This window comes from Catharus ustulatus, chromosome 30, assembly GCF_009819885.2.
Source record: "Catharus ustulatus isolate bCatUst1 chromosome 30, bCatUst1.pri.v2, whole genome shotgun sequence".
Taxonomy (NCBI): domain Eukaryota; kingdom Metazoa; phylum Chordata; class Aves; order Passeriformes; family Turdidae; genus Catharus; species Catharus ustulatus.
The window spans coordinates 2588259-2602218 of record NC_046250.1 but is presented as its reverse complement, the minus strand read 5'-3'; the positions used below and the strand labels follow the sequence as shown (position 1 = coordinate 2602218).

Below are 13960 nucleotides of genomic sequence, written 5' to 3'. Positions count from 1 at the left end.
AATTCCAGGATCAGCCTCAAACTCAGCATTCCCAGGAATTTGTGGAATTCCAGGAATTTTAGGAATTGGTTCCATGGAGGAAATCTCAGCATTCCCAAACCCTTTTCTATTTTTTTTTCCCATTTTTTCCAGACCTTTTCCCATTTTTATTCCCAGATTTTTTTTTTTCCCAAACCCTTTCCAGCTTTTTCCCAATTTTTTTTTCCACCCTTTTTATTTTTTCCCAATTTTTTTCCATCTCCCTCAGGATCAGGAATTTTTCCCTGCCCCAAGAAATCTCTGGAAAAGCTCCCTGAGAATTCCCAGAATTCCCCAAAATCCCTGGAATTCCCTGGGAAAATCCTTTCCCTGTAAATTTGTATCATACACTAAAATTCCACAAAATCTGCTGTGCTCACTTTGGGATCTGCTTTGGTTTTCCAAGGTTTTTTTTGGGATTTTTTTCCCATTTTTTTGCTGTTTTTTGGGGTTGATTTTGGGATTTTTTTTGTTGTTTTATTTTTTTTTCCAAGCAGGAATTTCAGGGAATTTTCTCCCTGCACAGATGGATGGAAAAACAAACAAAAAAAAAAACTGGGAAAAATCAGGTGGAATCGGCCATTCCCAAAAATTCCCCTCCCCACCCCCAGGCCGGGTGTAAATAAGAGAAGAAATTAAAGAAAAAATTAAAATTTCTACGAGATTTAGAACGGAAAAAATTCCCAAAAAAAGACAAAAAAAAAAAACTGTGGAGAAGAAAAAAAAAAAAAAGGAAAATTATGGAGAAAAAAAAGAAGAATTATGGAAAAAAAGAAGAATTATGGAAAAGAAGAAAAATTATGGAAAAAAAAATTATGGAAAAAAAAGAAAATTTATGGAATGGAGCCGCGGCTTTGCAGCTTTTCAGTGCCTTGAGATGGGGGGGAGGGGCTGGGATTTCTGGAATGTTCTCTGGAATTTTGGGGAATGTTCCTTTGGAATTTCCAGAATGTTCTCTGGAATTTTTGGGGTTGGATTCCTGGAATTTTTGGGAATGTTCCTTTGGAATTTCTGGAATTTCGGGGTTGGAATCCTGGAATTTTTGGGAGTATTTTCCCTGGAATTTCTGGAATATTCTGTGGAGTTTCTGGAATGTTCCTTGGAATTTTTGGGGAATGTTCCTCTGGAGTTTCTGGAATGTTCCTTGGAATTTTTGGGGATGTTCCTTTGGAATTTTGGGAGTGTTCCTTTGGAATTTCTGGAATGTTCCTTGGAATTTTTGGGGTTGGACTCCTGGAATTTTTGGGAATGTTCCTCTGGAATTTCCAGAATGTTCCTCTGGAATTTTGGGGTTGGATTCCTGGGATTTCAGGGAATGTTCCTCAGAAATTTGGGGGTTGGAATCCTGGAATTTTTGGGAATGTTCCTCTGGAATTTCTGGAATGTTCCTCTGGAGTTTCTGGAATGTTCCATGGAATTTCTGGAATGTTCCTTTGGAGTTTCTGGAATGTTCCTTTGGAATTTCTGGAATGTTCCTCTGGAATTTTGGGGGTTGGATTCCTGGAATTTTTGGGAATGTGTGCCTGGAGTTTTGTGGGAATGTTCCTCTGGAGTTTCCAGAATGTTCCCTGGAATTTTTGGGGTTGGATTCCTGGAATTTTGGGAATGTTCCTCTGGAATTTCTGGAATATTCCCTGGAATTTCTGGAATGTTCTTCTGGAATTTCTGGAATGTTCCTCTGGAATTTTGGGGTTGGACTCCTGGAATTTTTGGGAATGTTCCTTTGGAATTTCCAGAATGTTCCTCTGGAATTTCTGGAATGTTCCTTAGAATTTTTGGGGTTGGATTCCTGGAATTTTGGGGTTGGACTCCTGGAATTTCAGGAATGTTCTTCTGGGAATTTTTGGAGCTGCAACCCTGGAATTTTGGGAATATTTTCCCTGGAATTTTGGGGTTGGATTCCTGGAATTCCAGGACTTTTTCCCCAGGATTTTGGGTGATTTTTAGGGAATATCCCCCCAGGATTTTGGGGCATTTTTGGGAACATCTCCCAGGATTTTTGGGATCATTCCCCCCAGGGTCTGAGGGATTTTTTGGGATCATTCCCCCAGGATTTTTGGGATCATCCCCCCAGGATTTTTAGGGAATTTCCCCCCAGGATTTTTAGGGAATTCCCCCAGGAATTTTGGGTTTTTTCGGGACGTGCTGACGACGCGGCGGCTGCCGGAGCTCTCAGGAATTGTTTATTCTGCAGGAATTGCTCCATCCCATTAAACTCCAGTGGTTCCACCCTCGGCTCCTCCCTGCCTGGGGACACCTGGGGACACCTGGGGACACCTGGGGACATTTGGGGACACCTGGGGACACTTGGGGACAGGGATGGGACGGGGGGGAGGGGCTGCAGCCCCCAATTTTGGTCCTGCCCCCCAAAAAAGGGGCTTGGGAAGGGGTGGGGTCCCCTCTGTGTCCCCCTGTCCCTCTGTCTGTCCCCTCTGTGTCCCCTCCCTGTCCCCTCCCCAGGGTGTGGAAAATCTGAATTTTGGAGTTTTTTTTAAATGCTAAAAATTAAAAAAGGGGGGAAAAAAAGTGGGGGGGACATTGGGGACACACAGGGGACACACAGGGGGACACTGAGACAAAGGGGGGGACACTGGGGGGACATTGGGGACACATTTGAGGGGACACTCCAGGTGGGGGAGGGGAAATTCCAGATTTTCCTTCCCTGGTTCAGGATTTTTTGGGGGAATTTTTGGGGGATTTGGGGACAAACTCCCCCAGGGTCCATCTCGACATCCCAGGAATGGAATTTACTCAAATTCTTGGAATTCTGATGGGGATTCCACACCTGGAATTCCTCACCTGGAGGGAAAATCCCACCAGGAATTCCACCTGGGAATTCCTCACCTGGAGGGAATTCCACCTGAAATCTCACCTGGAATTTCACACCTGGAGGGAATCCCACCTGGAATTCCTCACCTGAGATCTCACCTGGAAATTCCACATCTGGAATTCCTCACCTGGAGAGAATCCCACCTGAGATCTCACCTGGAATTTTTCATCTGGAATTCCTCACCTGGAATTTCCACAGGTAGAAGGAAAATCCCACTGGGAATTCTATCTGAAATCTCACCTGGAAATTCCACACCTGGAATTTCTCACCTGGAGGAAAATCCTGCCTGGAAATTCCACCTGAGATCTCACCTGGAATTTTTCACCTGGAAGGAAAATCCCACCAGGAACTCTACCTGGAAATTCCTCACCTGGAAATTCCAATTGAGATCTCACCTGGAAATTCCATACCTGGAAGGGAAATCCCACCAGGAATTCTCACCTGGAATTTCACAGGTGGAAGAAAAATCCCACTGGAAATTCCCCCTGAGATCTGGCCTGGAAATTCCACACCTGGAATTTTTTACCTGGAATTCCCACCTGGAATTCCCACCTGGAATTTCATAGGTGGAAGGAAAATCCCACTGGAAATTCTATCTGAGATCTCACCTGGAAATTCCACACCTGGAATTTCTCACCTGGAGGAAAATGCTGCCTGAAAATTCCCCCTGAGATCTCACCTGGAATTCTTCACCTGAATTTCTCACCTGGAATTCCACACCTGGAATTTCACAGGTAGAAGGAAAATCCCACTGGAAATTCTACCTGAAATCTCACCTGGAAATTCCACTTGGAATTTTTCATCTGGAGAGAATCCCACCTGAAATCTCACCTGGGAATTCTCACCTGGAATTTCACAGGTAGAAGGAAAATCCCACTGGAAATTCCACCTGAAATCTCACCTGGAATTTTTCACCTGGAAGGAAAATCCCACTGGGAATTCTACCTGGAAATTCCACCTGAGATCTCACCTGGAATTCCTCACCTGGAATTTCACAGGTGGAAGGAAAATCCCACTGGGAATTCTATCTGAAATGTCACCTGGAAATTCCACATCTGGAATTTTTCCCCTGGAATTCCTCACCTGAAATCCTCCCCTGGAATTTTTTTACCTGGAATTCCTCACCTGAAATCCTCCCCTGGAATTTTTTTACCTGGAATTCCTCACCTGGAATTTTTCCCCTGGAATTCCTCACCTGGAATTTCCATTTTTTTCCCCCCAAAAAATTCAGAATTTCCATTTCTTCCCCAGAAAAAATGTTGAAATTTCAATTTTTTCCTCCATTTTTTTCACCCCAGAAATAAACCTGAAATTTCCTTTTTTTCTGTAGAAAAACTTGAAATTTCAATTTTTTTCCCCAGGAAAAAACTTGAAATTTCCATTTTTTTCCCCCCAAAAAACCTCAAAATTTCCATTTTCCCCCCAAAAAACCCTCCAAAATTCCATTTTCTCCCCCATTATCCCCATTTTTCCCCCCCAGATTATTTTGGGGCCGGGTTCTGTTGCTGCTGGGATTTTTTTGGGGTGGATTTTGGGGTTTTTTGTGTCACATGATGCCGTTGGTGAGGTACTGGAAGCCGTCGTAGAGCTTGGTGGTGAGCGAGCGCATGGAGCCGTCCACCAGCGACTCCACCAGGAGCTGCAGCTGCTCCTCCGTCAGGTTCATGTGGAAACGCTCCTTGAGGTGCCGGATCGTCGACGAGCCGTGGAAGCACGGCAGCTGGGAGCCTGGAAAATTATAAAATTGGGGAATTTGAGTGGTTGGGAGAGTGGAGAAATGGAAAAAATGGGAATTTGAGTGGAGAAATGGGAGTTATGGTGGTTGGGAGAGAGAAAATGGGGAAAAAATGGGGAGAAAATGGAAATTATGGCAGTTGGGAACCTCGAAATGGGAAAAAAAATGGAATTTATGGAAGCTGGGAGCCTGGGGAAATGAGAAAAATGGGAATTGTGGTGGCTGGGAGAGTAGAAAAAGGGAAAAAATGGGGAGAAAATGGGAATTATGGCAGCTGGGAGCCTGGGGAAACCAAAAAAATTGGGGATTTGAGTGGAAAAATGGGAGTTATGGTGGTTGGGAGAGTGGAAAAATGGATAAAATGGGAATTATGGCAGCTGGGAGCCTGGAAATGGGAAAAAAATGGGAATTTGAGTGGGAAAATGGGAGTTATGGTGGTTGGGAGAGAGAAAATGGGGAAAAATGGGGAGAAATGGGAATTATGGTGATTGGGGGACTGGAGAAATGGAGAAATAGAGGGGAAAATGAGAGTTATGGTGGTTGGGAGAGTGGAAAATGGGGAAAAAATGGGGAAAATTGGGGAGAAAATGGTAATTATGGTGGTTGGGAGATGGGAAATGGGGAAAAATGGGAATTATGGTGGCTGGGAGCCTGGAAAATTATAAAATTGGGAAATTTGAGTGGAAAAATGGGAGTTATGGTGGTTGGGAGAGTGGAAAAATTGAAAAAATGGGGAGAAAATGGGAATTGTGGTGGTTGGAAGAGTGGAAAAATGGAGAAATTGGGAATTATGGAAGTTGGGAGAGTGGAAAAATTGAGAAATTGGGGGAAATGTGTGAAAAAATGGGAATTATGGTGGTTGGGGACCTGGGGAAATGGAAAAAATGGGAATTGTGGTGGTTGGGAGAGTGGAAAAATGGAGAAATTGGGATTTATTGGAAGTTGGGAGAGTGGAAATGGGAAAAAAATGGGAAATTTGAGTGGAAAAATGAGAAAATCGGGAAAAACGGGGGATGAGAGACTTGGGAAATGGAAAAATTGGGAATTATGGCAGCTGGGAACCTGGAAAATGGGAAAAATGGGAATCATGGTGGTTGGGAGAGTGGAGAAATGGGAAATCTGGGAATTGTGGTGGTTGGGAGGGTGGCTCAGGTTCATGTGGAAACGCTCCTTGAGGTGCCGGATCATCGACGAGCCGTGGAAGCACGGCAGCTGGGAGCCTGGGAACACCAGAAAAATGGAATTTATGGCAGCTGGGAGACTGGGGAAACCAAAAAAATGGGGAAATTGAGTGGAAAAATGGGAAAAAAATGGGAATTACGGCAGCTGGGAGCCTGGGGAAACCAAAAAAATGGGAATTTATGGAGGCTGGGAGCCTGGGGAAATGAGAAAATTGGGAATTATGGCAGCTGGGAGCCTGGGGAAACCAAAAAATGGGAATTTTGAGTGGAGAAATGGGAGTTATGGTGGTTGGGAGAGAGAAAATGGGGAAAAATGGGGAGAAATGGGAATTATGGTGATTGGGGGACTGGAGAAATGGAGAAATAGAGGGGAAAATGAGAGTTATGGTGGTTGGGAGAGTGGAAAATGGGGAAAAAATGGGGAAAATTGGGGAGAAAATGGTAATTATGGTGGTTGGGAGATGGGAAATGGGGAAAAAATGGGAATTATGGCAGCTGGGAACCTGGAAATGGGAAAAAAATGGAAAAATTGGGAATTACGGCAGCTGGGAACCTGGGGAAACCAAAAAAATGGGGAAATTGAGTGGAAAAAATGGGAAAAAATGGCAGTTATGGTGGTTGGGAGACTGGAAAAATTGAGAAATTGGGGAAAATGGGTGAAAAAATGGGAAAAAATGGGAATTATGGTGGTTGGGAGACTGGAGAAATTGGGAAATTGGGAAATTTGAGTGGAAAAATGGGAGTTATGGTGGTTGGGAGAATGGAAAAATGGAAAAAATGGGAATTATGGCAGCTGGGAGCCTGGAAAATGGGAAAAAAATGGGGATTTGAGTGGAAAAATGGGAGTTATGGTGGTTGGGAGAGAGAAAATGGGGAAAAATGGGGAGAAAATGGGAATTATGGCAGCTGGGAGCCTGGAAAATGAGAAATTAGGAAAAAAAATGGGAAAAAAATGGGAAATTTCAGTGGAAAAGTGAGGATTATGGTGGTTGGGAGAGTGGAGAAATGGAGAAATTGGGTAATTGGAGTGGAAAATGGGAATTATGGCAGCTGGGAACCTGGGGAAACTAAAAAAATGGGAATTGTGGTGGTTGGGAGAGTGGGAATGGGGAGAAAATGGGAAAAATTGGGAGAAATGTGTGAAAAAATGGGGAGAAAATGGGAATTCTGGCAGCTGGGAGCCTGGGGAAACCAAAAAAATGGGAATTGTGGTAGCTGGGAGCCTGGGGAAATGGGGAGAAATTGGGAATTGTGGCAGCTGAGAACCTGGAAAATGGGAAAATTGAGAGAAATGGGTGAAAAAATGGGAATTGTGGTGGTTGGGAGAGTGGAAAAATGGAGAAAATGGGAATTATGGCAGTTGGAAACCTGGAAATGGGGAGAAAATGGGGAAAAAATGGGAATTATGGCAGTTGGGAGAGTGGAAAAGTGGAGAAATTGGGAAATTGGAGTGGAAAAATGGGAATTATGGCACCTGGGAGCCTGGGAATGGGAAAAAAATGGAAAAATTGGGAATTATGGCAGCTGGGAACCCAGGGAAACCAAAAAAATGGGGAAATTGAGTGGAAAAATGGGAAAAAATGGGAATTATGGTGGTTGGGAACCTGGAAGTGGGGAAAAATGGGAATTAAGGAAGTTGGGAGACTGAAGAAATTGAGAAATTGGGGAGAAAATGGGAATTGTGGTGGTTGGGAGAGTGGAAAACTGCAAAAGGGGTTTAGGATCCTGGGAAAGGGGAAAATTGGGATGGGAAGAGGGAAAAGGGAGAGCCTGGAAAAATAATGGGGAAATAATGGGAAAAATAATGGAAAAATGGGAAAAAAATGAGAAAATAATGGGAAAAATAATGGGGAAAATAATGGGGAAAATAATGGGGAAAATAATGGGGAAAATAATGGGAAAATGGGAAAGATAATGGGAAAAATAATGGGAAATAATGGGGAAAATAATGGAAATACGGGAAAATAATGGGAAAAATAATGGGGGAATAATGAGAAAAATGGGAAAATACTGGGGAAAACAATGGGGAAAATCGGAAAATAATGGGGAAAACAATGGGGAAAACAGGAAAAATTGGATGGGATGAGGAGTTAGAATGGGGGAAATGGGATCAGGGATTTGGGATCCTGGGGAAGGAGAAATTTGGGATGGGAAGAAGGAAAAGGACGAGCCTGGAAAAACGAGAAAAATGGCAAAAACGGGATGGGATTGAGGGTTTGGAATGGGGGAATTCAGTGGGGAAAAGGAGGTTTGGGAGTGGAAAAAAGGCAGAATTGTCAGGAATTCCCAGAAATTCCCAGAAATTCCTGGAATTCCCACCTTGCTGCATGATCTCCACGATCTGCACCACCTTGTCCATGTGCTTGCGGGCGGCGATCAGCCCCTGCAGCATCAGCATCTTGTAATAATTGAACATGTCCCCGTCCAGGCCTCCCATCACCTGCCAGGGAATAAAATTTGGGATTTGGGGGAGCTCTGGGAGGGGTCAGGATTCCCTGGAATGGCCCAGGAGCCCCCACTCACGTCCACGAACTCGGAGGTGAGTTTGAAGGCCGAGGTCTCGAAGCCCAGGTTGCGCGGGGAGCTCGAGAGGATGAAGCCGAAGTCGATGTGGATGATGTGGCCCTCGGCGTCCAGCAGGATGTTCCCGTTGTGCCTGGGGGAAAATCCATGAGATTCCATCAAAATCCCATCAAAATCTCATTAAATTCCATGGAAATCCCATAGAAATCCCATAGAAATCCCATTAAATCCTATTGAAATCTCATTGAAATCCCATTAAAATCCCATTACAGGCCCTCGGCGTCCATCACAATGTTCCCGTTGTGCCTGGGGGGAATTCCATAAGATTCCATCAAAATCCCATTAAATCCCATCAAAATCCCATTAAATTCCACAGAAATCTCATTAAATTCCACGGAAATCCCATTAAAATCCTATTAAATCCCATGAAAATTCCATTAAATTCCATTACAATCCCATTACAGGCCCTCAGTGTCCAGCAGGATGTTCCTGTTGTGCCTGGGGGGAATTCCATGGAAATCCCATTAAAATCCCATTAAAATTCCATTAAAATCCCATTAAATTTCATTAAATCCCATCAAAATCCCATGAAAATCCCATTAAATCTCATTACAGGCCCTCGGCATCCAGCAGGATGTTCCCGTTGTGCCTGGGGGGACATCCAGGGAGTTCCATGGAAATCCCATTAAAAATCCATCAGATCCCATCAGAATTCCATCAAATTCCCATTAAATTCCATAGAAATCCCATTAAAATCCTATTAAATCTCATTTAAATTCCATTAAATCCCATTACAGACACTTGGTGTCCAGCAGGATGTTCCCGTTGTGCCTGGGGGGAAATCCAGGGAATTCCATGGAAATCCCATCAGATCCCATCAGAATTCCATCAAAATCCCATTAAATTCCACAGAAATCCAATTAAATTCCATGGAAATCCCATTAAAATCCTATTAAATCTCATTAAATCCCATTAAATCCCATTACAGGCCCTCAGCATCCAGCAGGATGTTCCCGTTGTGCCTGGGGGGAAATCCAGGGAATTCCATGGGAATCCCATCAGATCCCATCAGAATCCCATCAAAATCCCATTAAATTCCACAGAAATCCAATTAAATTCCATAGAAATCCCATTAAAATCCTATTAAATCTCATGAAATCCCATTACAATCCCATTAAATCCCATTACAGGCCCTTGTTGTGCAGCAGGATGTTCCCGTTGTGTCTGGGGGGAAATCCAGAGAATTCCATGGAAATCCCATCAAAATCCCATTAAATTCCATTAAAATCCCATTAAAATTTCATGAAATCCCATAGAAATCCCATGGAAATCCCATTAAATCCCATCAAAATCCCATTAAAATTTCATGAAATCCCATAGAAATCCCATGGAAATCCCATTAAATCCCATTACAGGCCATAGGTGTCCAGCAGGATGTTCCCGTTGTGCCTGGGGGGAAATCCAGGGAATTCCATGGGAATCCCATCAGAATTCCATCAAATTCCTATTAAATTCCATTACAATCCCATTAAATCCCATTGAATCCCATTAAATCCCACTAAACCTGTAATAAATCCAAAAAAATCCCAAAAAATCATGAAGAAATCCTAAAAAACTCCCCAAAAAATCCCCAAAAATGGCAAAAAAATCCCCAAAAAATCCCAAGTAATCCCCCAAAAAATCATGAAAAAGTCCCAGAAAAATGCAAAAAAAATCCCAAAGAATCCCCAAAAAATCACCAAAAAATCCCAAAAAATCCCCCAAAAATCCTAAAAAAAACTATGAAAAAAATGCAAAAAAATCTGAAAAAATCCCCAAAAAATCATTTAAAAATCCCAAAAAATCCCCAAAAAAATCCTAAAAATCCAAAAAAAACCCCCAAAAAATCATGAAGAAATCCTCAAAAAATGCAAAAAAATTCCTAAAAAATCCCCAAAAAATCCCCAAAAAATCACAAAAAATCCCAAAAAAATCATGAAAAAATCCCCCCAAAAAATCCAAAACCCCTCCAAAAAATCCCAAAAAATTTAAAAAAAATCCTAAAAAAATTTCAAAAAAATCTCCTAAAAATAAAAAGAAATCCAACTAAATCCCTAATAAAACCTCAAAAAAAAATCCCAAAAAATCCTAAAAAATGCCAAAAAAATAATGAAAAAAATCCAAAAAAACCCGAAAAAACCATGAAAAATCCCCAAAAATACAAAAAAAATCCCCAAAAAATCATGAAAAAACACACCAAAAAATCCCAAAAAATCCCTAAAAAATGCTCAAAAAATCCCCAAAAATCCCCAAAAAATCATTAAAAAATCATGGAAAAAATCATGAAAAAATCACGAAAAAATCACAAAAAACCCCAAAAAAACATGAAAAAATGCCCAAAAATTGCAAAAAAAAATCCCTAAAAATACTAAAAAAATCCCAAAAAATCCCCAAAAAATCCCCAAAAAACCATGAAAAAAATCCCCAAAAATTGCAAAAAAAATTCCAAAAAATAAAAAAAAAAACATGAAAAAATGCCCTAAAAATCCGAAAAAGTCTCCAAAAAATCATGAAAAAATCCCCAGAAATCCCAAAAAATTCATGAAAAAATCATGAAAAAATCCCCCCAAAATCACAAAAAAATCACAAAAAATCCCCCCAAAAAAATTAAAAAATGCCCCAAAAAATAAAAAAAAAAATCCTAAAAAATCCCAAAAAATCATGAAAAAACCCTCAAAAATTGCAAAAAAAATTCCTAAAAAATCCCCCCAAAAATCCCAAAAAAGTACAAAAAAATACCAAAAAAAATCCCCAAGAAATCATGAAAAAATCATGAAAAAATCATGAAAAAATTCTAAAAAAATCATGAAAAAAATCACAAAAAATCACAAAAAATCCCCAAAAAATCATGAAAAAAATGCTCAAAAAATGCCAAAAAATCCCCCAAAAAATAATGAAAAAATCCAAAAAAACCCCAAAAAATCCTTTAAAAAACCATGAAAAAAATGCAAAAAAATCTGAAAAAAATCCCCAAAAAGTCATGAAAAAATCCCCAAAAAATCTCGAAAAATGCTAAAAAACCCCCAAAAAATCCCCAAAAAATCCCAAAAAATTCAGAAAAAAAATTTTTAAAAATCCCAAAACATCCCCAACCCTCTCCTCACCTGTCCTTGACCTGGAGCAGGTAGCAGACCAGGCAGTACCCGCACAGCTCCTGACAAAGTTGCGCTGGGCGCTGAGGAAGGACTCGCTGAGAAAATGCCCAAAAAATCCCCAAAAAATGCAAAAAAAATAATGAAAAAATGCCCAAAAAGTCTCGCAAAAATCCCGCAAAAAATCCCCAAAAAATCATGAAAAAATGCCTAAAATATCCCAAAAATCCCTAAAAAATGCTCCAAACATCCCCTAAAATCCAAAAAAAAAAAAAAAAGAAAAAATCATTAAAAAATCCCAAAAAAATCCCCAAAAACTCCCAAAAAATCCCAAAAAAATTATTAAAAAATGCTTCAAAAAATAAAAAAAAAATCCTAAAAAATCGCAAAAAATCCCCAAAAAATCATGAAAAAATCCTCAAAAAATGCCAAAAAAATATCCCCAAAAATGCTCAAAAAAATCCCAAAAAATCCCAAAAAAATCATGAAAAAATCCCCCCAAAAAATCCAAAACCCCTCCAAAAAAATCCCAAAAAATCCCCAAAAATTTAAAAAAAATCCTAAAAAAAATTTCAAAAAGATCTCCTAAAAATAAAAAGAAATCCAACTAAATCCCTAATAAAACCTCAAAAAAAAAATCCCAAAAAATCCTAAAAAATGCCAAAAAAATAATGAAAAAAATAAAAAAAAACCTGAAAAAACCATGAAAAATCCCCAAAAATACAAAAAGAAATCCCAAAAAATCATGAAAAAACACACCAAAAAATCCCCAAAAATCCCTAAAAAATGCTCAAAAAATCCCCAAAAATCCCCAAAAAATCATTAAAAAATCATGGAAAAATCATGAAAAAATCACGAAAAAATCACAAAAAACCCCAAAAAAACATGAAAAAATGCCCAAAAATTGCAAAAAAAAATCCCTAAAAATACTAAAAAAATCCCAAAAAATCCCCAAAAAATCCCCAAAAAACCATGAAAAAAAATCCCCAAAAATTGCAAAAAAAATTCCAAAAAATAAAAAAAAAACATGAAAAAATGCCCTAAAAATCCGAAAAAGTCTCCAAAAAATCATGAAAAAATCCCCAGAAATCCCAAAAAATTCATGAAAAAATCATGAAAAAATCCCCCCAAAATCACAAAAAAATCACAAAAAATCCCCCCAAAAAAATTAAAAAATGCCCCAAAAAATAAAAAAAAAATCCTAAAAAATCCCAAAAAATCATGAAAAAACCCTCAAAAATTGCAAAAAAAATTCCTAAAAAATCCCCCCAAAAATCCCAAAAGAGTACAAAAAAATACCAAAAAAAATCCCCAAGAAATCACAAAAAAATCACAAAAAAATCACAAAAAAATCACAAAAAAATCACAAAAAAATCACAAAAAAATCACAAAAAAATCACAAAAGAATTCCAAAAAAATCCCAAAAAAATCCCAAAAATTCCCCAAAAAATTTCTACACCCCCTCAATGTGATTCCTCACCTGTCCTTGACCTGGAGCAGGTAGCAGACCAGGCAGTACCCCGCACAGCTCCTGACAAAGTTGCGCTGGGCGCTGAGGAAGGACTCGCTGGTGGCGGGGCCGTGCTCCTGCAGGAAATAATCCAGCAGGGACAGCGCCGATTGTTTCTTGATCTGGTGCAGGGACACGGCGCTCAGCACCGGCTCGATCATCCCGCTGTCCGCAGAGATCACCAGGATCTTGTAGGGCTTGATCCACAGGGGCACGCGCTCCTGCTCCCAGATCGACTGGAAAGGGAAAAAAATGAAAAATTCCATTGAAATTGGGTTAAAATTGTGTTAAAATCCCATTAAAATCCGCGCTCCTGCTCCCAGATCGACTTGGGGGGGGGGGGGGGGAAATAAAAAATTCCATTAAAATTGGGTTAAAATCCCATTAAAATTGTAGCAAATCCCATTGAAATCCCATTAAAATCCCATTAAAATCCTAAAAAGGGAGAAGAGAAAAAAATCCTGTTTAAATTGTGTTAAAATCCTGTTAAAATCCTGTTAAAATTGTGTTAAAATCCCATTAAAATCCTGTTAAAATTGTGTTAAAATCCCATTAAAATCCCATTAAAATCCCGTTAAAATCCCGTTAAAATCCCGTTAAAATCCCGTTAAAATCCCGTTAAAATCCTGTTAAAATCCGCGCTCCTGCTCCCAGATCGACTGGAGGGGAAAACAGAAAAAAATCCCGTTAAAATCCCGTTAAAATCCTGTTAAAATCCTGTTAAAATCCCATTGAAATCCCATTAAAATCGCAGTAAATCCCATTAAAATCCGCGCTCCTGCTCCCAGATCAACTGGGGGGGAAAACAGCAAAAAATCCCGTTAAAAACCCGTTAAAATCCCATTACAATCCCATTAAAATCCCATTAAAATCCAGTTAAAATCCTAAAAAGGGAGAAGAGAAAAAAATCCTGTTTAAATTGTGTTAAAATCCTGTTCAAATCCCATTAAAATCCTGTTAAAATCCCATTAAAATCCTGTTAAAATCCTGTTAAAATCCTGTTAAAATCCCGTTAAAATCCCATTAAAACAC

The 13960-nt window shown here is 39.9% G+C and overlaps 1 protein-coding gene and 2 long non-coding RNA genes across 4 annotated transcripts in view; all 3 read right to left on the bottom strand.

Moving 5' to 3' along the window:
• Positions 1-2188: 2188 nt before the first annotated feature.
• LOC117008833 lies at positions 2189-2465 on the bottom strand. The gene is made up of 2 exons (XR_004420363.2): positions 2326-2465; positions 2189-2295 (listed from the first exon to the last, which is right to left on the bottom strand). It is a non-coding gene; the product is annotated as an uncharacterized LOC117008833 (long non-coding RNA).
• Positions 2466-2654: 189 nt separating this feature from the next.
• Positions 2655-4121, bottom strand: LOC117008778. The gene is made up of 3 exons (XR_004420358.1): positions 3680-4121; positions 3542-3624; positions 2655-3173 (listed from the first exon to the last, which is right to left on the bottom strand). It is a non-coding gene; the product is annotated as an uncharacterized LOC117008778 (long non-coding RNA).
• Positions 4122-4279: 158 nt separating this feature from the next.
• The window catches only part of PI4KB (phosphatidylinositol 4-kinase beta), a 43493-nt gene continuing 33812 nt past the window's right edge, over positions 4280-13960 (bottom strand). For both annotated transcript variants that reach the window (XM_033082998.2, XM_033082999.2), the window contains 4 exons: positions 12899-13164; positions 8288-8420; positions 8084-8204; positions 4280-4576 (listed from right to left, as the gene is read on the bottom strand). In XM_033082998.2, the coding sequence (XP_032938889.1) occupies positions 4395-4576; positions 8084-8204; positions 8288-8420; positions 12899-13164 (702 nt within the window). In that variant the 3' untranslated portion in view covers positions 4280-4394. The remainder of the gene's footprint in view (positions 4577-8083; positions 8205-8287; positions 8421-12898; positions 13165-13960) is intronic.